Source organism: Balaenoptera borealis (assembly GCF_965194805.1).
Source record: "Balaenoptera borealis genome assembly, chromosome: 14".
Taxonomy (NCBI): Eukaryota; Metazoa; Chordata; class Mammalia; order Artiodactyla; family Balaenopteridae; genus Balaenoptera; species Balaenoptera borealis.
The window spans coordinates 91,646,540-91,672,352 of NC_138875.1; the positions used below are offsets into that span (position 1 = coordinate 91,646,540).

Here is a 25,813-nt window from a genome sequence, read left to right on the forward strand (position 1 = left end):
TAGTGGTCCCTACTGACTGTGTTGCTGTTTGTTCCAAAATATTTTCTTTCTTTTGAGACGGTTGAGGAAGGAGCCCGAGGGCACGTGTAAGCAGAGACCCCTCCCTGCGGGCCTCCACGCACGCACAGACCTGTGCGGTTCCAGCAGCCTGGGGGACAAACCCGGCCGGGGACGCCTGACGGGGACGCCTGACGCAGTCACCCCACAGGTGTTCCCTCTGAGCTGCGAATGCTTCTGGAAACATCCAAAAACTATCCCAGAGGATCCGTGTGGATCCAGGAGCGGGGAACCTTCTGGAGCTGCGTGCACTGCAGCCCCTGGGACCTCAGCCACCACCCGCTGCATCGGGGGGTTCCCGTCACCTCTTCCCAACTGAAGAAACCACACACTGATTGTCAGTGTCACAGAAAGGCTCCCCATTTCCCAGGGCAGTTATAAAATATCTGATAGTTTAACTGATGCCAAGATTTTTCACAACCGTGTTAGGAAAGAAAGGGCCCCAAACAGCAAATAAACCACTCTCAGATTAATGTTCTGTTTAACCAAAATAACTGCTTAAGATTTTGCTAAAAAGGACACTTTGCCTGGGCACAGGTGAGAGAGGTCTTTCTGAAAGCTCAGAATGATTACCAGGTGGTTTTAAAAATAATTTATTTCATTAAGTAGTTTTAAAAAGATAAAATCACCACAGGACACATGACAATGCATTCAGTGGAACCGGGGCCAACTTATACAAACAAATGGAGAAATAGTCAAAGAAGGCCTAAACGTCAGAAAACAGGAATAGCGGTCTGCAAAATAAGGGCAAATCACCACTTTAACTAACTTCCATCTGAATATTTACAAAAATATATAGGACGGCATGGTCAAATTTTAGAGAAAACATCACTATGACTACATCTGTGTTCTGATTTCTTTGAGAATAGAGATGTCTTTTTAAAATGCCATTTGGTTTTTAGAACAGAATGTATTTTTCTGTCTTATACTTAAGTCGTCTGCTACACAAGTGAAAACACCCTGTGTAACAACCTTTAGAATTTTAAAATCCAAATCTTGGTTCCAATATTCCTGACCTGTCTCTCGTTATCGTGTGAAAGAAATGTTTTGTTTTGTTTTTTTTTACATAAATTTAAATTCAGAATATTTACAAATAAAAAAATCTCACGTCTACTTTCTATCACTGTATATTCTCAAAAAGTAAGTTCGGGAGAACCAAAAGTGATTTACAAAAGGCACTGAGCTCAGCAGAAGCGTTAGAAGTTCTCACTGGATCACACACTGGCAGTGTCCCCAGAACACCGCTGTGAGCAGTCGTTGGTGACACCCAGAGAAACAGCCCTCAGCTCGGCTGCAGCGTCCTGGCACAGAAAGCTGTGTGCGCACAGACCCTCCAGCAGGTACAGCCAAGGGGGAGGGAAGACAAACTGCACTAAAGGAACGGAGCTGGGATCAGATACGTCCTCCAAAGTAAACCTTTCTTTTCTGTACCAAAACGCAATGCTCTTTCATAAAGCAAATCCAACTGAAATGCGTTCTAAAGTATGGGGTACATTTCAAAACTAGGAAACGACCTTCAGGTTATTCTATTACCACTGCACTGACAGCTAAATAAGGTGCACTGTGAAAGGTCAAGTGCTGGTGAAAAAGAAAATACCTTCCAGTGACCGCTGGTTCGGGAGCTGTGTGTGACTCTGCATGACTCCCAACGGCTAGGATTTTTCCAAGAGAAAAGCTAGTTTCATCCTCTGGTCACTCATTCAAATGACTCAACTTGTAAGTGTCGCTGCAAGTCTCCGACACGTTGAAGGCTCGTTCACTCCTGGATGCCCACCTCGCCAGTGTCTAACCAGCGGGGCTGACCAGCAAAGCAGAGAGGCTTTTCTGTCACGAACCAGGAAGTCAAAGACCCTCCCCAGCAAAGGAAGAGGCACAAAATTCACCTGTGTTTTAGGAACAGAGCTGAAGTGAGCGCAGCTGCTGTGGGGGGATGGGGGCCCGCGGGGCACCCCGGCCTCTCTGGCGCCCTCCTGTGCACCTGGGGCAGCTAACGAGCCTGTCGCCACCACATGGACGGTTTCCAGAAAATCTGCGTCTGAGTTTGCTTTCACCCACTTCTCTCCAAATACCAGAAAGCTACATTTTATACAGGACATCTGCATTTTCTAAAATTCTTTTACCCTCTAAATGAGGATTGATAAATTAATCGGAATATATTCTTTTTTTGGGTGAAACTTTAGCAATAAACACATTACCTGTCTTCTCCCTTTTTTTCTTTTTTTTTTTTTAAAAACCTGAAGAACAAGCTGACAGCCCCAGCAGCGCGCACGGGCCCTACAAGGCGGCGAGCTGGGCCAGGCGCGCCGTCCGGTGGAGGTGGCCCCTGCGAGCGGGGCTGTAGCGCCCGGGGCTGCCGCCGCTAGGAGGGCCACCGATATCCAGCAGCTGAGACTTCACCTTCCCTTTCAGCGAGGGGCTGGGCCAGCTGAGGAAACCGAGAACGGGCGGTCAGCAGGGACGGCGGGACGGGGTGGGGAGAGCAGAGGCCACGGGCCGGAGCTGGGCCCCTGCCCCAGGGACCGCTGGGGCTCCGGGAAGAGGTGCCTCCCATGTGACCGCAAGCTCACACTACTGCGTCCCGCACGAGGGCCGTGGGACCGGAGCAGAGCCCCGGCTGCCCCGCCCCGCCCCCCTCCGCTCTCAGCAGCACCCCTTCTGCTCTGCCACCCCCAGCCACAGGGCGGGGAGCTCCCCATGAACCCGGCGACACCGTCCGCCGGGCCGCGGTACCTCTGTCTGTCCGCGGGCGAGTAGCGCAGCACGGCACTCCGCCACCTGTGCAGGGCCGGGTACTGGTGAGGGTCCACGTGCGCACACTCCAGGGCCGCCAGAACATCGCGATCCAGTTTTGACGGCTCTTCTCTAGAAGGCGCGAGAAAGAAGCAGAACAGCCGTGACCACACACGCATCCGGCACCACCGCCCCCTTCAGAACCAGCAGAGCAACAGAGGCGTGTGTGAGGGCCCAGCACCGCCACCGCAGGCTCCGGCGGTCGGGCCGAGATCCAGGCAGCGGCGGGACGCCCTGCCCGCGGGGAGGAGACCCTGGCCCCGCTGGGAAGGTGCGCTCTGCGTGCCCCCCTCCAGGATGACGGAGCAGAAGGTGGGACGGGCCATCCGCTGGGCGACTGAGACCGACCCCAAGACGACCTTTCTTCCTAAAACAAACTAAACCCACAGGACAGCTCAGTGATTGTGGGAAGCACAGCGGCTGCAAGGACGAGTGAGCACGGAGGCCGCTGTCTCCCACCGGCCTGGAGGACACCCGAGGAGCCACACTCACGAGGGAGACGGAACCACAAGCGCCCATCAGGCAGGCCAGGGTGGAGGGAACTGTCTGGGAATCACACAGTGGCGCCCGTGCCCACCGCCCCTCGACATGTGTGTGCTTCCCGACTCGTACCCAAAAAGGAAGAGGCTCTGGACGGGCTCCTTGGAGGCAGGGACCCCCGAGGGCTCAGAACCGCCACCGTGACGGGCCTCTTGCGTGGGACTGTCGGGGTCCAGGCACATGTCAGCCATTCCAGCTGACATTCCGTGCTCTGTCCTTCCCTGGTCGTTCCCAAGTTTGTCAGCAGCAAGAGGTCCTAACGTGTCACTTTCTGCTATGTTCACTCTTGATGTCAGGATCTTCTTATCTCTAGTTTTCACAGTTGGACTGGGTGTCTTAGAAAAGCTACTTTCTAGATTCTGCAAATTCAGTTTATCAAACTCCACAGTCAAGCCGGAGACAGGCGACAGGAAGGCCTCCTCCCTACTTGGGGCCTTTGGCCTCTTCCCACCCAGGGCCTTGCTGTCACTCGGGGGGCTGCAAAACCCATTTCTGCTGCTGCGGGGACTGCGCGGGGCTGAGGCTTCTATGAGGTCCGTCTGCTGCTCCAAGGGGAGGATGTCACACCCCGAGTCTCCAAAAGCAGCCGCCGTGGGTTGGGTGGTGTTCCGAGCTGTGTTTTGCCGGTTTTTGATCTCTTCCAAGCTCATGTCATCATCTTCATCTAGAAACGCCCTCACGGAGATGGAATTGCTGCACTTCCTGTGACGGCCTGTGAGGGAGAGACGGTATGGATGGGGGCTGTGGGGTGTCACCCCGCACAGCGCAAACCCTGTGACGAGTCACTCCCGCATTCCAAGCCTCCTCCTCAGATTCCACGACAGAAAACCGCTTGCAACACGCCTTGGGAAAGACAAGCAGGAGCCCGTAGACAGAATTTCAGGCTCCAGGCCCAGCTGTTCCCCCTCACAGGCAGGAAAATGAGAAGGAAGCCGGCTGGTTGCCACGGATGTGGCCACAGGACGGGCTGCCAGCCCCGCCAGCTGCGGACGCACTGCGTGTTCTTACCGAGGGCTGAGGCGTCCTCCTGCAGACAGGCTGCATTTTCTCCCGTGTCTTGTTGGGGCTTTTTGCCCACTTCCTGCTGAGTGAGATATTCTTCTAGTTTTTGCAGGCCCGCCTGGGAAGACAGATCAACAAAACAGCCCAGAAAGTCCCAGTATTCGACCCAGGGATACCCCAGCTCATGAGCCAGCTCCCTGTAAGAATAAAGCAAATTAACCAGTTGTGAGACCAAAAGAAAAACTCATAGAACTGACTAAATAGAAAAGGGCCATTTGACACTGGAAGTGCCAAAACGGCACCTGCAACCTTGGCTACAATTCCATTTTATCCTAAATTGGGGGCTGAAGTACTATACACTCCACTTCCTGAAGCAGCGCTCCCTCACGGGGTAAGACCATGTTACAGGGCAAGCCAAGGTCACAGGGAGAAAGGAGACCCCAACAAAGTGTACCACTCACACCAACACTCACGAGAGATCAGAAAAAGGGCAAACTGTAAAACTCCACTAACAGAGGACATTTCGGTTCTCATAAAACTGTACAAAGTCGGAGATGATTCTGGTTTGGGCCAGACGTGAACATTTAGAGGTCCTTTTCACTTTTAAGTTGTAAAGCTAAAGCTGGGCACATATTTTGAGAAAAAGTTCTAAAATGATTCAATTAAGCTTTATTTGCTTACACTGTAAATTAGCTTCTTAACTGTGGAAAAATCACTTTTCAGGGACTTCTTTCACTAGTAGTTTCTGGCCACGCCCCCCTCTTGTATTTGATTTTCTCCTTCGTTGTGTGGCACCTTCTCCCACACACTGTCATGCCCCTCGGCCACCTCACCCCCGGAAGGGACTGTTTTAACAGAGACTTTTGCTGCACAAGCTGCAGTGGGCCCGTTTGCAAGGAATTAGACCTCAGTGAAAAGGCCTTAAAAATCTCCAGTCAATGCTTTCTGGGAACTACTGTTTTGAAAGCCCCAGTCAGCACACGAGGGCACAGCACACGAGGTGACACCAGCACTCGGCCCTCTGTCACTTCGTGCCCTTTAAGTACCTTCCCACTCTCTCGATGCCTCTTTCCGGATCAGACTTCCTGACGCTGTGGAAGAAGCCCGCTTTCTCTCGAGGCGGGGTTTTCCAGAGTCGGCGAAAATCTTCCGCCTAGAACAGAAGTGTGTTGGGCTGCCCAAGGCACCCACATCACCAGGCAGCCCTCCCCCACCAACCCAGCGCGGGCAACGTGCCCACCTGCCCTGGAGCTAAGGGGCCGTGGCTGCGTCCCGGCGAGGCCAGGAGGGACCCTGGCAAGGACTGGGCTGGGCTGAGGGTCAGAGCTGCCCCAGGAGGCCCCGAGGGAGACACTGCAGAGCTGCCACCCCGAGGGCCTTGCGTCACCTTCCCATCACACGACAGGAAAATAAATATTTGTGCTTTCGGTATTTCATGCAGCTGAATCTAATCCTAACATTTTTACAGTTTTAGGGAACTAACTATTGATAGTTACAACTTTAAGAGGAAAGATTATATACAGGTCAGCGTATGAAGTACCTGACTTCTGGAAGTGAAAACCGGAGTTGGCAAATGGAAGTTTCCTAGTGACAGTACAAATCCAAGGACCCTGGAATGGACAGCCTGGCCACCTGGGCAATATGGTGTGCAAAGGGCCATGGGCACTTGGGGGAGGGGAGTCAGGTGACGCTGGTGTGAGGAGCGTTAGCCCAGGTAAACCTCGCTTCTCAGAAGCACGGCTCAGCACACACCCGCCCTGGCTAATAAGAGCAGGGTCAGGCTTCCCTGGTGGCGCAGTGGTTAGGAATCCGCCTGCCAATGCAGGGGACACGGGTTCAGGCCCTGGTGCGGGAAGACCCCACGTGCCACGGAGCAACTAAGCCCGTGCGCCACAACTACTGAGCCTGCGCTCTAGAGCCCACGAGACACAGCTGCTGAGCCTGCGTGCCGCAACTACTGAAGCCTGAGCGCCTAGAGCCCATGCTCCGCAGCAAGAGAAGCCACCGCTACCCGCAACTAGAGAAAGCCCACGTGCAGCAACAAAGACCCAACGCAGCCAAAAGTAAAATAAAAATAATAAATTAAAAAATAAGTAAATAGACATTAAAAAAAAAAAAAAAAAAGAACAGGGTCAAGACACTCGTTTCTCCAGGGAAGTTCTGAAGCCTCACTGACAACTCCCTGGGGTCCTGGTCTCAGGGACCAAGCACAAAGCAAAAGGCTGGAACAACCCAGCATTCTGGTGGGATGGCCAGGAGCTATTCCAGAAGCTTCCACAGACGCTCACCTTGGACGGACTCAGGGGCCCTGCAAAGGCTCGCAGGGTCAGAACAGGGTCTCTGGGGCCACCTCCACTGTGGCCGATGTGAGAGACCTCGCCCGTGTGGTCTGAAGACCACAGCTCCCCGATCACGGGAGAAGACGTGTCCTCTGCCCTCAGGAGGGGCACGTAGTAGTGACCTGAGAGGGGAAACACACCGGGGCTGGACCATTTGCGTGGACAGCCCCGCACCCAGTGGACGTCAGGCACCTGGGAACCAGCCTGAGAAACAGCGCAGTTGCTGCCCCACGGGCTCTGCACGCGAGTCAGCGATGCTAACGGTAAATAAAAAGGCCGCCACAGCTCCGGAGCCAAAGGACCCAGGCAAGAGGCCAGTCCACGCCGGACTCCTGCACGTAACAAGCCCCGCGTTCTTCCTCTGCGGGGAAGTAAAAAGAAGGAGAAGAGAAGAGGAGGGGGGTCGGCAAACACCTGCTCACCCCCAGGTTCTTACGAGGCAGGAGCTGTGAACCAGAGCAGCGGAAGCTGAGCTGGAGAAACATTACAAAGAAGACACGTTTTACCCCCACCTCCCTCCCCAGCTCCCTCTTCTGTTTCATATGTTACAGTTTTGTATCACTGAACGCCCGTCTCCAAACAGACCTAGAATCACAACCTGGAAAGAAGAAAGGCAGGCAGGCCACAGGGACTGGGGGTGGCAGGAAAGGCCCAGAGACATCGGGTGAGCGACAGTGGTGGCCGCCGGGCGCCACCGCAGGCCTGGCCGACCCGTGCACTAAACGGAGACCAAGGGGGGGAGTCGGGTAGGAATGGCAGCCGAGAGAGAAGTAAGGACGGGCAAACAGGAGGGCAAAGACCGTCAAGCATCCGTGGCAAGGCCATCCAGCGAGCAGGACCAACTCCTCAAACTGCCCGGAAACAAGGCAGAGGAAGAGCTGGCAAAGGCCTCCCGCCCCTGGCTACCTTCGCGCCCCTGCGGCCTGCGAGCCGGGAACTTGGGTCCAGAGGCGCGAGGCCCCGAAAGCCGAGTGGAAAGCGCTGCCCCGCAGGCCACGGTCTGAAGGGTCCTCGGCCTGGAGCGCGGCGATCCGGGGCAGCGAGGCCGCAGGGGCGGGGGACCGGCTGGCAGAGGGCCTCCAGGCAGGCCCCTCCCACCTCCCCGCCGCCCCGCAGGCTGTGCCCGAGGAAGAGGGCCGCGGAGGTCGAGGGGCAAGGCCGTGAGCAACAGCCAAATGACAGACAACTCGCTCTCCCAGAAACGGGAGGTGGCACACAGGGTAACTCGGAGGGTCCCAGCGGCCCACGCTTCACTCCTGCACGCGAGGCCCAGCCCAGGCGCCGCCCAGGACTTCCCCCACCGTGGGCCGCACCTCGGGCACCCACTCTCCACTTACCCTTTAAATAGTCTCTAATCCGCTCCTTCAGTTCCACAGATTTATTTTTGCTTCTTTCACAAATAACCTATTTTAAAAAAAACAGAGTACGTGAATGCTCTAAATCTGATTTATCACATCTTCTTATCATTAAAATGATTTCATAAAGGCAAGTTTTAAAGTCAACGAAACGAGGACAGTAGCCTAATGCTGAGTATTTCATAAAGGCCACAGTAAACAAGGACAGTATCCTAGTGCTGAGTATTTCATAAAGCCCACAGTAAACGAGGACAGTGTCCTCGTGCTGAGTATTTCATAAAGCCCACAGTAAACGAGGACAGGGTCCTAGTGCTGAGTATTTCATAAAGCCCACAGTAAACGAGGACAGGGTCCTAGTGCTGAGTATTTCATAAAGCCCACAGTAAACGAGGACAGGGTCCTAGTGCTGAGTATTTCATAAAGCCCACAGTAAACGAGGACAGGGTCCTAGTGCTGAGTATTTCATAAAGCCCACAGTAAACGAGGACAGGGTCCTAGTGCTGAATATTTCATAAAGCCCACAGTAAACGAGGACAGGGTCCTAGTGCTGAGTATTTCATAAAGCCCACAGTAAACGAGGACAGGGTCCTAGTGCTGAGTATTTCATAAAGCCCACAGTAAACGAGGACAGGGTCCTAGTGCTGAGTATTTCATAAAGCCCACAGTAAACGAGGACAGGGTCCTAGTGCTGAGTATTTCATAAAGCCCACAGTAAACGAGGACAGGGTCCTAGTGCTGAGTATTTCATAAAGCCCACAGTAAACGAGGACAGTGTCCTCGTGCTGAGTATTTCATAAAGCCCACAGTAAACGAGGACAGGGTCCTAGTGCTGAGTATTTCATAAAGCCCACAGTAAATGAGGACAGGGTCCTAGTGCTGAGTATTTCATAAAGCCCACAGTAAACGAGGACAGGGTCCTAGTGCTGAGTATTTCATAAAGCCCACAGTAAACGAGGACAGTATCCTCATGCTGAGTATTTCATAAAGGCCACAGTAAACGAGGACAGTATCCTAGTGCTGAGTATTTCATAAAGCCCACAGTAAACAAGGACAGTATCCTCGTGCTGAGTATTTCATAAAGCCCACAGTAAACGAGGACAGGGTCCTAGTGCTGAGTATTTCATAAAGCCCACAGTAAACGAGGACAGGGTCCTAGTACTGAGTATTTCATAAAGCCCACAGTAAAAAATATGTGTTGAACAGTGTAATCCTCCTCCTCGTTTTGTAAAGGCTCCGAGGGGCCAGGACAAAGAACAAACTCTGAGATCACAGGTGAATTTTATCTTCTTTCTTCATGCTGCTCTACATTTCCTCATTTTCTGCAAGGAAAGGAAATCTTAAGGTGCACCATCAAGTCAGAGCAGAGGTGCAGACACGCCCGCACCTCCGGTGTGGGCACCTCACTGGCTAGGAGCCCGTCTGCTGTGGTTTGGCTGGGTTGACATACAACTCCCATCTAACACGAACACAAGTTTTATTCTTGCAACTACAGGAATCGATGTTCTCAGCCATTAGAGAACTATGAACATTTTAGCTACAAACAATAAAAAAACCCCAAAAAACCAATAACCTTAAAATAAGAAGGAAGGAACCAAAAAATTACCACCTCCTGCCAGCCTGTGACAGAAACAAACTACAACCGCACGGTGGACCCTTCAAGTAGTGCAAGTGTTTTCTTTTAAATTCTGTAACTGATTTTGAGAGATGTCCAACGCTTTAAAAACATGTTACCAAATAGCACTTTATATTGAGAAAATATACATACACATGCACACAGAAAGTTGAGTCAGATTTATGCAAAATAATGGTAATTTCTGAGTTGCGGAATTGTCCAGTAAATTTTATCCTTTTTATGTGTATTCTAAACTTTCTACAGAAGTGGGCACGACTGACATAATCCTAGCAACTACAGAGGAAGTGTCACTGCCAGAATAGGACCTTACAGATTCTACTTCCAAAGGGCTGGCAGGTCCAGGCCAGCTAACGACTCCAAAGCCTGGGACAAATGAACCATCTTCCAGGTCTTTTCAGGCCCACTCTCCCCTCCACCTCACTGCACAGAGGCCCCTCTGCCCTCTCTATGGCACACCGTGCTCAACTGCTGACAGATCATGACAAGGCCTGTTTCCTAAGGCTCGTGGGGGCCAGGTGAGAATGCCGGGGAGGGGCTCAGGACAGCGCCTGGTGCACACTGAGCTCAACACACGTCAGCTACGTTCAGCAGCAGCGTCCTCACCAGCACATCGTCCCACCATCATCACCATCTCCACCATCCAGCAAGCAGTTACTGCCAGCCTCACCATCACCATCTTCATCACCACCACCAGCAGCATGAGTACCACCTCTGTTCTCTCTGACCCTGGTCAGCTGCAGTACTCACAGAGGGAACTTGACAAAAGACAGTGAGCTGCTGAGAACAACGTGACCACCAGCTTCAGGGAAATAAAATCAGCAAACTGAGGCAGTTCGCTCCCTCCTGGCTTTACAGAGGCATCTTCTTCACAGAGTACATCCTACTCAACAATTAGGGTTCTAAGATGTGCCACAAGGCAAACACATTCACACAGAGTTACCTGAGTCTTCACAATAGCTGTGATCGCAGACTGTAATTTTATGTATTTTCATTTCTAACACTATGTAGTAATAGCATTTTAATAGGTACTTACATCTTCAGGTGTTTTATCATATTTATTTCTTGGGTTTTTTACAATCAAAGGGTGTGAAGAGAGCACATTGACCACATCTGCGTTTCCAAACTTACAAGCAAAATGCAATGGTGTGTCGTAGCCCTGAGAGAGATGAAAAGGAAGAACACTTACTTCTTACACACTTTTTTGTTTCATAAGGTTGCTTTAAGGTAAAAATAGGTATTTAGTAAAACAAACAATCAAACAAAAACCCTCAGAAATAAAAGACTATAAAAAGACAGTTTCTATAAGTGACAAGTGACTGGCACGCGAGCACACACCCACTTTATGCCAGGGCGTGAGCCCAGCACAGTGCCCCGGTTCCTGCGTGTCTAGTGCCTGTGGGGAGCTTACAACAGAGCTAGGGTGTAACACCTGCTCAGCAAACGGCAGCTTTAACGACTCAGGGCCCTGTACAATGTCTTAAAATCAATGTTCAAAAAGCAAAATAAACAGATGAAGACAACATCCAGAATGAAGCAAAGACCACGATCTGGTCTGTACTCGGAACTTCCTCTAGTCGCTAGTATTGCAGCAAACGATGTGACTTCCCGAGGTTTCTCAGTGCTGGCCTGCCCCTGGCGGCGTCCCTCCCCGGGCTCCCCGCAGACCAGCAGGGCCCCGAGCTGTGCAGCCACCCCCTCCGGCACCTGCACCGGACAGCCTCAGGCTCAGAGGCAGCACATCCCAAACAGCCCGCTCAAGTCCACCTGCGGCCACCGCACGTTCCAGCCCGCAGGTCCCTCCTCCGGACGCCACGCTGCATCCCCAGAGCTTCTCCCCCAGCTCCCTGGAGTCCCAAGGGCCCTGCTGCCCGTGCCCACACTCCCAGCTCCAGCACCCCCTCCACTAGGTGACCCCCGGCCGGCCTGCCACAGCTGCAGACGACACAGGAAGAACGAGCAGACCTATGCTCCAGTCAGGCGCTGCCTGGTCCACGGTCCACCTGAGTCGCCTCCAGCCCTGCGGCCCAGGCTCCGGCATCGGCAGAGCTCCCGGCCAGCCCCACGGGGCCGGGGCCGCTGCACATCGGGGCGGCCGTGTCCACTCGGCGCGCAGGGCATCAGACCGCAGCATGCCCCCCGCACCCCTCTCCTTCTGGTCACCCCTCTCCCTCACGCATGTAACGTCCTTCTCTAACCTGCTCCGAGCCCCGCCAACGTGACCCCGGCCTCTGCCCCATTCCCGTGTGGCCGGCGGGCTGTGGGCCCTCCCGCCACACCTGGTGACCCAGCCTTTCCTCCACACCACACCCTCTGGGGAGCCCCTGGGCTTGCTACATAGTCCACGCGCTTGAAGCGATTCCTGCTCTTAGCGCCTTATGGTCAGGGGATGTGACCTGTAACATCTAGTTTCAAGAATTTATTCAGTGGTCTTTGTGGATCCACAGATGCGTATTTTCAACGAGCACTGCACAGGCATTAAGAGAAGACTGTACTTCCCGCCGGGCACATGTTCTGCATCACATGGAGGAGCTACGCTTCCCAACTGAACTGTCACATATCCTTATTTTGTTCACACTTAGTCTCATAGACTTTGGTTTTGTTCCTTCTGCCCTATTTCGCACTTAATATTGCTTTCACGTAACCACCGTTTCCTCTTTTATGCCCTTCTTTAATTTTGCTAGCACGGCCAAGTTCATCTCCATTCCCCCTTTTCTTTCTTGTTAATTGAAAAGTTATTCTTGCTTGCAATTCTGCGGTTCAATGTATCATATTCAGTATGTTACGAAATAATCCAATAGGCTCATTTTATTCCCTCTCCTGCCCACCACGACTTCTCAAACCCTTAGGTTTCTCTCAGAAACAATCCTTGGTTCTCAGCCATCCCTGGGTTTTCCCTCATATAAATATGTAAAAACTCTTCTGTTTCAAGAATCCTTACTCAAGCCTTGTGCACCATCTCCCCACTGGGACTTCCCTGGTTGTCCAGGGGTAAAGAATTCGCCTTCCAATGCAGGGCATGCGGGTTCGATCCCTGGTCGGGGAGCTAAGATCCCACGTGCTGCGGGGCAACTAATCCCGCGTGCTGCAGCTACTGAGCCCACGCGTCTTAACTAGAGAGAGAAAAACCCAATGCCACAACTAGAGAGAAGCTCGGGTGCCACAACGAAAGATCCCACATGCCGCAACTAAGACCTGACGCGGCCAAAATAAATAAAGAAATAAATGAAATAAAAATTTAAAGAAAGACATATCTAGGACACTAGACTACAAGGCACCAAAACCTTTCTACGTCCTTCTCCCTTTAGCTTTGTGGCACTCGCCCACCCTCCTATCAGTTCGGGACTCTCTGAACAAAGGCCAGGAGGGACGTGTCCTGGGGGCGGCTCCACCCCAGCTGGGACCCAGGTGCGCCGGCCAGCGTGGTGCACTTCTCATGTGTGAGCGGGTCTGGGTCCAACCGTATCTTTCTAAGCTCTCTGACCTCAACGAACGCGCATCTCCTCTGAGCTGACGCAGTGCAGGGATGCGGTAAATAAACACCCAAACACTGTTTCCGCCCTGAGCCCGGCTACAAGGCGCACCACTCTGTCAGGTGTGTTGAGGTACAGGTCCACCACGTAGCAGATGCGCTTCTCCAGCATGTGCGGCTCGTCGTCCGGGTACATGAGCCGCATAAACTCGGCGTTCTCCAGCGTCGCCAGGGTCAGCTGGCACAGGGCAGCCTGGTTCTCTTTGGCAGCAACATGCATGACGTTGTACCGACATCCTTCCTGGAACAAAACCACAGATTTTGGGCTTCACTTTCGTCACCGCAGTCTTGACGCTAATGATGCTGGAAGCAGGCTTACCTGTACGATGGTCGGGTTGTCCCCCGAACCAATCAGATACCGGGGATTACTCCAGATAAGGTCGGAAAAGGTGTCTTCCTCTCCCTTCTCCACAGCTTTCCGAAGCTTGGCAGTGAGATCTTGCGTACGGGGACTTTTATAACTGTTCGCTCGCTCTTTGCTTGCTGCTTCTGAATCAGACAAGTACAGCCCGTCTGTTAAGAGACAGAATTTAAGAACATTTAAGTTCACATTTTCTCATCATCCACTATGCGCTTCACTGAGGGCAAGAAAAATCTTTCGCACAGAGGCTGACGATCTCCTTGTAGTGAAAAGTAAGAAACGAGATGACCCACAGCAGATGGACGTGCGTCCCGGCCCATGGCAGGGAGGGAAAGGCTCTGTGGGGAACGCGGGGGAGGAGCGGGAGGGCACGTGGCCAAGACGCCACCCACACTCGCCAGGGGCCTTCCAAGAGCCAGGAGCACCCCAGAAAGGCAGGGAGCCCAGAGGGACTTTTGCTGGCTGAACCACGACAGCTGCGGAGGTAGGAAGGCTAGCTTGAGGAACCTTCACCAAGTGTGAGGGGCCTCTAAGCGCCCCAAATCACTCTGGCCTCCGTGAGGTGGCACACGGACTCTCGATCCAATGCCAACTGTCTGCAAGGAGAGGCGCATCCTCGGGAACCCCAGCCAGCCTGGGGAGCAGAGCAGCCGTGAGCCCACGGAGGGGAGGGGACCAGACGAGGCTGGGACGCCGGGGTTTTGTACGATGCTGACAACAAAGGCCCCTCACAAGACCCTGGTCCTGAGCTGGGAGTGGCGCTGGCCAGCTCTCTGGCTGGACGGTTCAGCTACCGCAGAATCGTCTGCAGCCAAGCAGGTGCCACAGTCCTACCTAGAAGGAGGTGTAGCTTCAGGGGGGCAAGTAGAAAGGTCTCAGCACCTAAAAAGGCCCTGAACCCAACAGGCCGCAGGGAGCAAGAGTGTGACAAAGGGGACAGAACAGAAGGCGACGGAGGCCCTTTCACGGCTTCTCCCACGGTCCCCTCAGCAGCTGCCTGACCCACTTGGCCCCTGTCACCTCCACCCAGACCAGCCCACTGACCCACCCTCCTCCAGCTGCTCCATGGCCTGGGCCTCAGCTCTCTGTTCCCAGCAAACCGGGCTGCTCTCAAAGGTGGAGAGAACTAGTTACCAGGAAAGAGGGAACAAAATACCCAGGAGTAAATCTGACAGTAATGCCAGATGCGAACTGCTAGATAATTTACCTTTTAACCCACCACCGCTAAAGAGCGGCACTGTTTTCACAGGAGAAAGTGGTGAAGAGGTTTTGCTTGGAGAAGGGAAATAATCACAAGTTCCCCTAGCAAATTTCTCTGCATCCTCTCTGCTTGTAAAAGCCTTAAATCGGGATCCTTTGATCATTTTGACAGCTTGCAAGGCTTCCTTCTTGTCTTCATAAACGTGAATCCTTTCTGTGTGGGAAAAGCAGAGATGAGTAACTGCAGCCACCGTCACTTAATTCACACTTGAAGCCCTGGGTTTGGTAACTAACGACTGTTAGCCAGTGGTCTGGTTTTTCTCTTATTAATATTTCAGATTTTTAATCTTCAAGAAAAAAGGCTTTAGTTAGTGAAAAGAACACAATAAGTTTGATCATATGTATGTACATGGATATAAATGATACATATTTTGTACCTATATATGTAGTTTTTATATCCAAGGATAGTATTCCATACTAAAAAATAAAATTTATGGACCAACGATCTAAATAAAAATAATTTTAAAAATTAAGTAAAAAACTATGACTAGGGGCTTCCCTGGTGGTCCAGTGGTTAAGAATCTGCCTTCCAATGCAGGGGATGTGGGTTTGATCCCTGGTCGGGGAACTAAGATCCCACAGGCCGTGGGGCAACTAAGCCCGTGTGCCACAACTACTGAGCCTGTGCTCTAGAGCCCGCGAGCCACAACTACTGAGCCCGTGAGCCACAACTACTGAGCCCACGTGCCTAGAGCCCGTGCTCCGCAACAAGAGAAGCCACCACAATGAGAAGCCCGTGCACTGCAACAAAGAGTAGCCCCCGCTCGCCGCAACTAGAGAAAGCCCGCGCGCAGCAACGAAGACCCAATGCAGCCAAAAGTAAGTAAGTAAATAAATAAATAAATAAATTTATGTATTTATTTTTAAAAAAAGGTCAATAGACATGACCAAGCAAATCATCAAATAAATACAGACTACACCCATATAAATAAGGTAACTGACGACAAATAGCAAGTGTTGATGAGGGTGTGGAGAAAAGTGAACCCTCCTGCACTGCTGGTGGGAATGTAAACTGGTGCAGCGGCTGTGGAGAACACTACGGAGGGTCCTCAAAAAGTTAAAAATAGAACCACCATGTAATCCAGCAATTCTGCTTCTGGGTATTTATCTGAAGAAAACAAAAATGCTAATTCAAAAAGATACATGCACCCCAATGTTCACAGCAGCATTATCTACAACACAATAGCCAAGATTTGGAAGCAACCTAAGTGTCCATCGATGGATGAATGGATAAAGAAAATGTGGTATGTATATATATACACAGACACAGACACACAGACACACACACACACAAGAATGCTACTCAGCCTTAAAAAAGAATGAAATCTTGCCATTTGCGGCAATATGGATGGACAAGGAGGGTATTATGCTAAGTGAAATAAGTTAGACAGGGAAAGATAAATACCATATGATTTCACTTATGTGGAATCTAAGAAACAAAACAAAGGAACAAACAAAACAGAAACTGAGTAACATACAGAAAACAAACAAGTGGTTGCCAGAGATGGGTGGGTGGATTAACGGGAAAAGGTGAGGGAAATTAAGAGGCACAAACTTCCAGTTACAAAATAAATGAGTCACAGGAATGAAATACACAAGGGGAAAAAGAAAAAAAAAAAAGGTAATAGACCTAAAACAAGATAGAGGTTTCCCTTATTTGAAAGACAAAAAGGGAAGTTTAATAACATGCAGTATGGTTGATGGAACAGAAACAAGACACCCGTTTTCTGTTTTTAGATAGATAAAAATGTACATTCCATATTGTACAGTAGAGAGACTGGAAAAGTTACTCTCTCATCCACAGCGAATGATAACACCTTTTGGAGGGCAGTAGCCCTCAAAGTTTTAAAAATGCATACCTTTTGACTGGACACTTATACTTACCAATTTTATAAAAATAAAAACAATGTACATACATACAGATATATTTTTTTCTTAAATTTAAATTAAAATATATTAAAAATAAAAATAAGGTAAATTTATATATTACGAATAAAACATAGTAAGTAGGGTCAGGAATGATACACGAAAGTACTTACTAAGTGGTTACTTCTACAGAGTAAGATTCCGGTGGGGAGGAAGAAATTTCACTTTTACTTTATAGACTATATATAAAATGTAAACATTATATATACTTTGTTTTACAAAAAGCAACTTCATTCTGATCAACATCAAGCTTTCATTACTTCTTTCCAATTCTATCTATTTTAGTCTTGTTTAAAATTACAATTCTTTAATGTTGAAAATTATTTATACCTTCATTGGCCATTTGCATTCATTAATATAAGAGGTGGTCAGGTTACAGTGAATTTAAAAAAAAAAAAAAAAAGGAAAAAGGAGAAAGGAGGAGAGGGACTTCCCTGGTGGCGCAGTGGTTAAGAATCCACCTGCCAATGCAGGGGACGTGGGTTTGAGCTCTGGTCCTGGAAGATCCCACATGCCACGGAGCAACTAAGCCTGCGAGCCACAACTACTGAGCCCACGTGCCACAACTACTGAAGCCCGTGCACCTAGAGCCCGTGCTCCACAACAAGAGAAGCCACCGCACTGAGAAGCCCGCGCACTGCAATGAAGAGCAGCCCCCGCTCGCCGCAACTAGAGAAAGCCCGCGTGCAGCAATGAAGACCCAATGCAGCCAAAAATAAATAGATGAATGAATAAATAAATTTATTAAAAAAAAAGGGAGGGAGATGGTTAATCAAAAAATGGAGCCAGCCCATAAATATCTGTACGTGAAGTATAGCTCCATAGAATCCAATTTTCTTAATTTCTAAAAATTTCTATATAGATTTACAAAAAATTCAGGAGCATTCTATATAAAAATGCTAACAATGGTTAATTTGGAGTGATCAGATTATGGTGATTAAAGTCTTCTTTCTTCTCCTCTGTAGTCTGTGATTTTCAAAACCCCTCTCCCCCTGCTGTCCACGCACCACCTGTGTAAGAACCACGGCGCTGGTCACGTTACCATTTCTCGCCGGGGCGTCCTCGTACGCTGGGCACACCCCGTAGTACAGAGGCGGCTCTGCAGAGGCCTGCAGCATGGCTCTGTGGCTGCCGACCCTGGCCGAGGCACTGAAAGGCACGGAGCGGGTCGCAGACGTCACGGCATCTTCCTCCGGAGGATTCAAGCCCACACTATAACCAAAATCTCTGTCTTCAGAAAAGCTGACCCGCTCAGCCGGGCTCCCTACCGCAGACTTCACAACCCTTTGTGTGTCCTGGCCCAGGGCTGGGGCACCTGCAGCGGCGTGGTCGGGAGGGTGGGAAGGCAGTGTACCGTGCTCTAATAAAGACTGAGCCAATTTTTTCTCAAAAATAAACCTTGTGGTTGATGTAATGGGTCCACATTTCAATCCAGCTTTGATAATTTCTTCTCTAAGGTCATCTGGATTCAGGAGTTTCAATCGAGCCAAGATGGTATCCATTGTCATTTCACCTAGGCCCAAGACAACAAAAATCAATCTGATGGCTGTAAAGTACACCTTCTCTTAAACAAATTCAGCAAAGTTGCAGGATGCAAGATTAATGCACAGAAATCTGTTACTTTTTTATACACTAATAATGAACTACCAGAAAGAGAAAGTAAAAAATAAATCCCATTTAAAATCACATCAAAAAGAATAAAATGCCTAGGAATAAACTTAACCAAGGAGGTGAAGACCTGAATAGACATTTCTCCAAAGGAGACATACAGATGGCCAACAGGCACATGCAAAGGTGCTCAACATCACTAATTATTAGAGAAATTCAAGTCAAAACCACAATGAGATATCACCTCACACTGGTCAGAATGGCCATCATCAAAAAGCCTACAAATAATAAATGCTGGAGAGGGTGTGGAGAAAAGGGAACCCTCCTACACTGTTGGTGGGAATGTAAATTGGTGCAGCCACTATGGAGAACACTATGGAGGTTCCTCAAAAAACTAAAAATAGGGACTTCCCTGGTGGTCCAGTGGTTAAGAAGCCGCCTTCCAATGCAGGGGATGTGGGTTCAATCCCTGGTCAGGGAACTAAGATCCCACATGCCGCCAGGCAACTAAGACCATGCACTCTAGAGCCCTCGCGCCACAACTAGAGAGAAGCCTATGCACCGCAACGAAAGATCCCACATGCTGCAACAAAGATCCTAAGTGCTGCAACTAAGACCAACGCAGCCAAATTAAATATATAAATAGATAGATAGATAGAACTACCATATGATCCAGCAATTCCACTCGGAAAGAAAACAAAAACATTAATTTGAAAAAATATGTGCACCCCAATGTTCATAGCAGCATTATTTACAATAGCCAAGATATGGAAGCAACCTAAGTGTCCATCAACAGATCAGTGGATAAAGATGTGGTATGTATACACAATGGACTACTACGAAGCTATAAAAAAGAATGAAATCTTGCCATCTGTGGCAATATGGATGGACAAGGAGGGTATTATGCTAAGTGAAATAAGTCAGAGAAGACAAATACTGTGTGTAATCACGTATGTGTGGAATCTAAAAAATAAAACTAGTGAATACAACAAAAAAGAAACAGACTCACAGATTTAGGGACCTAGTGGTTACCAGTGGGGAGAGAAGAGAGGGGAGGGGCAAGATCGGGGTATGGGATTAAGAGATGTCTATGTATAAACTAGACAAGGAACAAGGATAGATTGTACAGCACAGGAAATTATAGCCATTATCTTGTAATAACTTTAACTTTTAATGGAGTACAATCTAAAAATACTGAATCACTATGCTGTAACCTGAACCTAATATGATATTGTAAATCAACTATACTTCAATTTTTAAAAAGTGGCAAAAACGCTGGCTTCAGGGAATTCCCTGGCGGTACAGTGGTTAGGACTCCGTGCTTCCATTGCAGGGGGTTCAATCCCTTGTCGTGGAACTAAGATCCTGCAAGCCTCGTGGCACGGCCAAAAAAAAAAAAAGCTGGCTTCAAAGTTTCATTTCAATCCACTATTTCCCCATATTCTTTGGAGTCTACAAACTTTCTATGAGAATTTTCATTAGGTTTTTGTTTCCGAATTTATAACAATCTAAACAAGATTAAGATAGGCAGTGTCTGGTTCATTTGGATAAGAAACTTAGAGCCCAGTGCTGTGACATGATCTGATCACACCAACATTCGAGGGAGGTCAGCATGCTGGGGAAACAGGCACACCCATTAGTTGTCACTTGCAGTGTGATTAGGAACAAATCCCCAGGAAAGCAACTGGATAATATGCATCAAAACTCCAACTGCAGAAAGTTATCCTACAGACACATTTGCACTTTATTTCATAAGTGATGAGAAATTATGCAAAGATTTAAACAGAAGAGCATACAGATAGCTCCACCGTCATTTTGCTAATACTGAAAACAAACAGCTAATGTTTAACGTTTGGGGGGTTTCCCACATGCCTGGTTCTGTCCTAAGCACCCTGCCTGCACTAAATTATTTAAAATTCACGGTAACTCCACATGGAGGTTTTTCACCATTGCTCACTCCTGCTTTACAGATGGAGATCCTAAATCAGAGAAGCTAAGTAACTTGTTCAAGTTATTCAGCCACCAAGCAAGTGGATGTGAACTGCAGCTGGAGCTTTAATCAATATATTTACAGAAAGAGCAGTTAAATCTATGGGGTACAGGTTTAAGCATGGTCACCCAGAACTGGGGAGAAGGTAAGAAATGACGGGGTACAGGCCACTGCTGCAGTTAATGGGGCTGGAGATGAGTGCTCAGACTAGAGAAAAAGGATGTCTTGACCACAGATTAGATGCTGGGGTCGGAGGGGTGTCTCAGGGATTGCAGTCAGCCTACGATAATACCTAGATTTCCAGCCTAGACGCTTAGAAAGAGATTCTACCCAAGGCAGGGAATATGAAAAAACAAATGGGGATTTAGGCGTTGAGCATTAGAAACACCCACTGCACATCAAGTGGGCATTTCGATTTTCAAGTCTGAGATTCAGAAGATAAGAAGCTCAGAGTGAGAAAAACAGCTCTGGGAGTCATGAGCCCATAGGTGGTGGTTATAACGCAGGGATACAAGGAACACACAAAAGGCCAGTAAGCCGAGAATGGGATCTGAGTAACAACAAAGATTGAAAGACAGGTGAGAAAGAAGAGAAATTCGAAGAGGCGATCAAGAAAGAACTGGACATGTTAATACTGTGTATCAGTGAAGCTAGAGTAGAGGGTTTTAGGAGGTGTTTACAGATGAAATGATAGGGTATCCCAGGATTGGCTTTAAATTACTCCAGGAGAGCAAAACAGAGGGGGCAGTGACAGATAAAACAAGACTCACAAAATACTAATACCTAATACTTGCAGCTGGATGATGGAAATTTCTGCATATTTCTTTTTTAGTAACTTTTTATGATACCACCCTCCCCCCCCCAAGATTTCAAAAATGGCTATTACTTATTTTAAACAGTGAATGTATTGCACAGCCCCCTCTAGAGCTGCCAAAGAACATGAAGGCGGAGGCCAACTGCCCACAGGATTCCACTCAGGGAGCACCCCTAAGGGTAGTCTCTGAATATTGGGTATAAGGGCAACAGAAGTGATAAGGAACTGATATGAAAGGTACAGGACAGGCTGAAGCCACACGCAAGGCAAAGTCTGAGGGGTAGGGGCGACTGGGGCAGATGCTAGGAATTAACAGAGAGGAATCCACCCGATCCTGATAATATTCTCTTCTGCATACCATCTCTGTGTGTTTACTCAAAAGCTACCTTTTTTTCCTATTTATTTATTTTTGGCTGCGCTGGGTCTTCGTTGCTGCGCGCGGGCTTTTCTCTAGTTGAGGCGAGCAGGGGCCACTCTTCGTTGCGGTGCGCGGGCTTCTCATTGCGCTGGCTTCTCTTGTTGCGGAGCACGGGCTCTAGGCACGCAGGCTTCAGTAGTTGTGGCATGCGAGCTTAGTTGCTCTGCGGCAACTGGGATCCTCCCAAGCCAGGGCTTGAACCCGTGTCCCCTGCATTGGTAGGCGGATTCTTAACCACTGCGCCACCAGGGAAGTCCCGAAAGCTACCTTTTTAAGATAGGCTAGTCTGAGGGGGTTCTGTCCTTGTAACCAAGCAAGCCCTAAATGGAACAATTACATTACATTATATCACTAACTGGGTGAGCTTGGGCAAGTTATGTAACTCTAAGCCACAGTTTCCTCATCTATAAAATGGACATAACAGCTCTGCTTCTTAGCTTGTAATGAGAATTAGATAAAATAATGGATGTGTTTGACACTGACAAATTATCCGTTAATGTCAGTTAGGGCTATGAAGTTATCGAGTAATACAGGCTTATCAGCCTTGGAGAATACACAGTATGCTAGAAAGTCAACTTGAATAAAGACAAACATGTACACTCTGTTTCTAATTTTTTTTTTTTTTTTTAAATTTTTGGCTGCATTGGGTCTTCGTTGCTGTGCGCAAGCTTTCTCTAATTGCGGCGAGCGGGGGCTGCTCTTCCTTGCGGTGCGTGGGCTCTCGGCACGCGGACTTCAGTAATTGTGGCACATGGGCTAGGTAGTTGTGGCTCGCGGGCTCTAGAGCGCAGGCTCAGTAGTTGTGGCTCACGGGCTTAGTTGCTCCGCGGCATGTGGGATCTTCCCAGACCATGGCTCGAACCCGCATCCCCGGCATTGGCAGGCAGATTCTTAACCACTGCGCCACCAGGGAAGCCCTGTTACTAATATTCTTAACACAATATACAAGTATCTGCTCATGTGTGGAAAAGAAACAAAGGATAAAGCAGAAAATAATGAGACTTCTTAGCTTCAGGGGAGGGTGTGAACCAGACAGGAAGGACAGAGGGCAGGGGAGAGCAGCACTTCTGAATACGCCTTTGCATGTTCTGACTTTTAGAAGGATGTTTGATTCACATACACAAAAAATACGTAGATAAACAAACAGATAGGGGGAGACCCCCAAGTGGAATACAAACCAAAACAAATTCGCTCAAGGGTATTACAAGTTAGTATCATAATGAGTGGGGGAGAAGGAATGTACTGACTGAAAGATAACACATGACCACGTCCTCTAAGGGTAAAGACAGAGGAAGGACAGACAAACACTATACTCTAGTTGGCAGGTGGGTTTTCACAGTGGTAGAGGCGAGCAATTCTGAAGCTATCTTCTGTGTGCTCTAGGAACCAGCAAATAATTGTATATACTGTGGCTAATGAGAGCCAGGCTCCTCACTGAGAAGGGAGAAGCCCTCAGCAAACTTCTGTAAAGGGCTGGGGAGTAAATTTTGAGTCTTTGTGAGCCAAAGCCCCCCCAAACACTCAAAAAGAGCCACAAAAGGAAGAATATGGCTGTGTTCCAAAAACAGGTGCGGGCAGGATCTGGCCCGTGGGCGACAGTTTGCTGACCCTGGGCTGGAATTAGAAGTGTCTGCCAGACCTCCATCCATTGACTAATAGACAGACAGAGATGTAAAGGTACAGGTATAGGAAACTGAGGTAGGTCTGCAGACTGGATAGTACTTCCTGGCTTTCCTACTTGTAGTGATTATGTAAGATACTAATGTTGGGGAACCTAAGTGGATGTATACAGGATTTCTTTAACTCTTTATTTTGTAATAATAATAAACACAATAAGTTGAAAAACAGCACAGAGAGGTCCTGTGGACCCATCACGTGGCTTCCCTCAGTGGCACACCGTAAACACTGCAGTGCGTCACCCAAACCTGGCAGCTGACCCTGGCGCAGCATAGCGAACTAGACCGCGGCCTCACCAGGTTCTGCAGTCACTCTCCTCTTGTGGGTCTTTGTATGTAATTCCATGATCGTTTATCACACGTATAGCTTCACACGGACATGATTAGTTCCTGAACTGTTCCATCACCACAAAGATCTCCCTCCTGCTGACCCTTTACTGGCACATCCAACCTCCGCCACGGTCCCCTACCCTCGGCAACCACTCATTTGTCCTCTGTCGTTACAATACTTTTGTTTCAAGAATGTTACATAAATGGAATTGTACACTACAGACTTTCTGAGACCGGCTTTTTTCATTCAGCGTAATGCCCTTGAGCTCCACGCAAGTTGCTGATGGATCAATAGTTCTGCCTCACTGCTGAGCGGCATTCCACAGCTCGAAGGTGCCGGTTTTACCATGCACCCCTCGAAACACATCTGGGCTGTTTCCAGTTTCTGGCAATTACAAATAAAGCTATAAACAATCGCATATGGGTTTTTGCGTGAAAATAAGTTTTCGTCCTTCTAGGATAATGCCCAGGAGTGCAGTACAGGTTCAACTATTTGAGAAACTGGCAGTCTGACCTCAGAATGGCTGCACCTTTAAAATTTATACCAGCAGTAAATGAGACCCAGTTTCTCAGCATTTCCACCAGCATTACGAAATGTCGTCGGTATTTTTTATCTTAGCCATTCTCATAGGTGTGTGGTGATATCTCATTATAACTTCGATTTGTATTTCACTACTGGATGGTGATGTCGAACATCTTTTCACATCTGTTTACTTGCTCTGTACTAATGACTTAGAAATGAAAGCTAAAAATTAAAAAAGAATTTAATGAATAAGGCACCCCAAACTCTAATCTCTTAGCCCCAGACCCCACTGGCCTCACACGTCCTGTAGCTTTAGGGTCTGCAAGCCTTTCGACTCGGGCGTCCTGCGCTGGGTTCTCTCGCACAGTGTCGACAGTGTAACTGGACAAATGAGCATGCTGTTTCCTAAAAGTACCACCTGAAACTTTCTTAAGAGGATGAGAGAAGGTAGGACAATCAGCATCTCAACAGGTTGGAAGGCAAGCTGGACCTCGTGTCAACAGGCCTACGTCCCCACCTGGCTTCTGCCTCGGATCTGTGTCATCTCTGCCGAGCGGGACCTTCCCGGAGCCTGTTTCCTCAGCTGTAAAAACTAAGTCACCCATAAGGACGGCTTTCGCCCTGAGAGTTCAAGGTGGGGTCATCAATTATGCTTTCTGCTAATAAAATTTCGTCTTCTTATGAGGGTACTTGAGGAGCTCTTGCTTATCCTCCAAAAAGAAACCAGACTTGCGGGTAAGAGGGTGAATGAAAACTGAACGAAGGCGCGTTCCGGATGCGCGCAGGGCGCACACGGTCTTCTCAGTCAAATCAGGGGCTCAAACCAGCAAAACTGCGCACAGACGCGGCACCCGGGCTCCCACGCTCACCGCTCTCCCACCGTCTGTGCGCGGAGGACTCGTGAGTTTTACTCCAGGTCTTTTCCCAGAACCCCCGACTCAGGCCGGGGACGGGAGCCCCGGGAGGCGGGAGGGGAAGGGTGCGGAAGCCCGGGGGGCCCGGACCGGGGAAGAGGGGGCGAAGGATCCAGGCCGGGGAGGGGCGCGGGCCCACCGGCGGACCGGCCTTACCTGGATCAGGGACTGGGCCCGCGGCCGCGCAGGGCGGCGGGTCGGGGGGCCCGCTCCGGCCCAGGCCCCGCGGCCGCCTGTCCAGCCGCCGCACCAGCCACCGCACCGCGATCAGCAGCACCGAGGCGCCCAGCAGCTCCCAGGCCAGCGCCGCCCACTCGGCCGCCGCCAGCCGCGGCCACAGCATCGCCGCCGTTCGCCCTGTCGCCGCCGCCGCCGCCGCCCAGGTCCGCCCGCCCGAGGACCCCGCGTGCCGGGCTGCCTGCGCCACTGCCTGACGGCGCTGCGCCCGGGGGCGGCCGGCGAGGGGCCGGGTCTGCACGCGCGAGACAGGGCGCTCGCCTCCGCGCCCGGCGGCCCGACGGAGGAGCGCGGCCGCAGCCCCTGCAGGCGCGGGGCCGGTGAGGACGCTGTCAGGCAGTGGCGCGGGCAGCCGGCACGCGGGGGTCCTCGGGCGGGCGGACGGCCCCCCGGGGCGGGTCCAGCGGTCCCTGAGGCCCGGGGCGGGGTGTCCGGGGAAGGGGTCGTCCTGGGCGGGCTGGGGCCCGGTCGTGCGGTCCGCGAGGATGCCGAGCTGGGGCTTCAGCCCGCA

The 25,813-nt window shown here is 50.0% G+C and overlaps 1 protein-coding gene across 2 annotated transcripts; it reads right to left on the minus strand.

Moving 5' to 3' along the window:
* Nucleotides 1–634: 634 nt before the first annotated feature.
* Nucleotides 635–25,471, minus strand: ANKLE2 (ankyrin repeat and LEM domain containing 2). 2 transcript variants are annotated; one of them, XM_082355372.1, is made up of 13 exons: nt 25,222–25,471; nt 17,835–18,305; nt 14,814–15,020; nt 13,565–13,758; nt 13,298–13,486; nt 10,750–10,872; nt 8,066–8,132; nt 6,678–6,850; nt 5,436–5,542; nt 4,396–4,586; nt 3,460–4,099; nt 2,788–2,919; nt 635–2,482 (listed from the first exon to the last, which is right to left on the minus strand). In XM_082355372.1, the coding sequence occupies exons 1-13, from the start codon at nt 25,406–25,408 to the stop codon at nt 2,332–2,334; spliced, it is 2,832 nt and encodes a 943-aa protein (XP_082211498.1). In that variant the 5' UTR covers nt 25,409–25,471; the 3' UTR covers nt 635–2,331. The 2 variants fall into 2 exon arrangements, with proteins under 2 accessions (XP_082211498.1, XP_082211499.1); XM_082355373.1 differs by lacking the exon at nt 17,835–18,305.
* Nucleotides 25,472–25,813: the final 342 nt, after the last annotated feature.

Bases quoted from the DNA above. Each gene is read 5' to 3' on its own strand.
- ANKLE2 (XM_082355372.1), bottom strand. From the start codon at position 25,408: ATGCTGTGGCCGCGGCTGGCGGCGGCCGAGTGGGCGGCGCTGGCCTGG. The intron at 15,021-17,834 runs GTAACGTGACCA...TTTCCCACACAG, and splicing joins GGACGCCCCGGCGAGAAATG to AAAGGATTCACGTTTATGAA. The intron at 4,587-5,435 runs GTACTTAAAGGG...TTATTCTTACAG, and splicing joins GGCATCGAGAGAGTGGGAAG to GGAGCTGGCTCATGAGCTGG.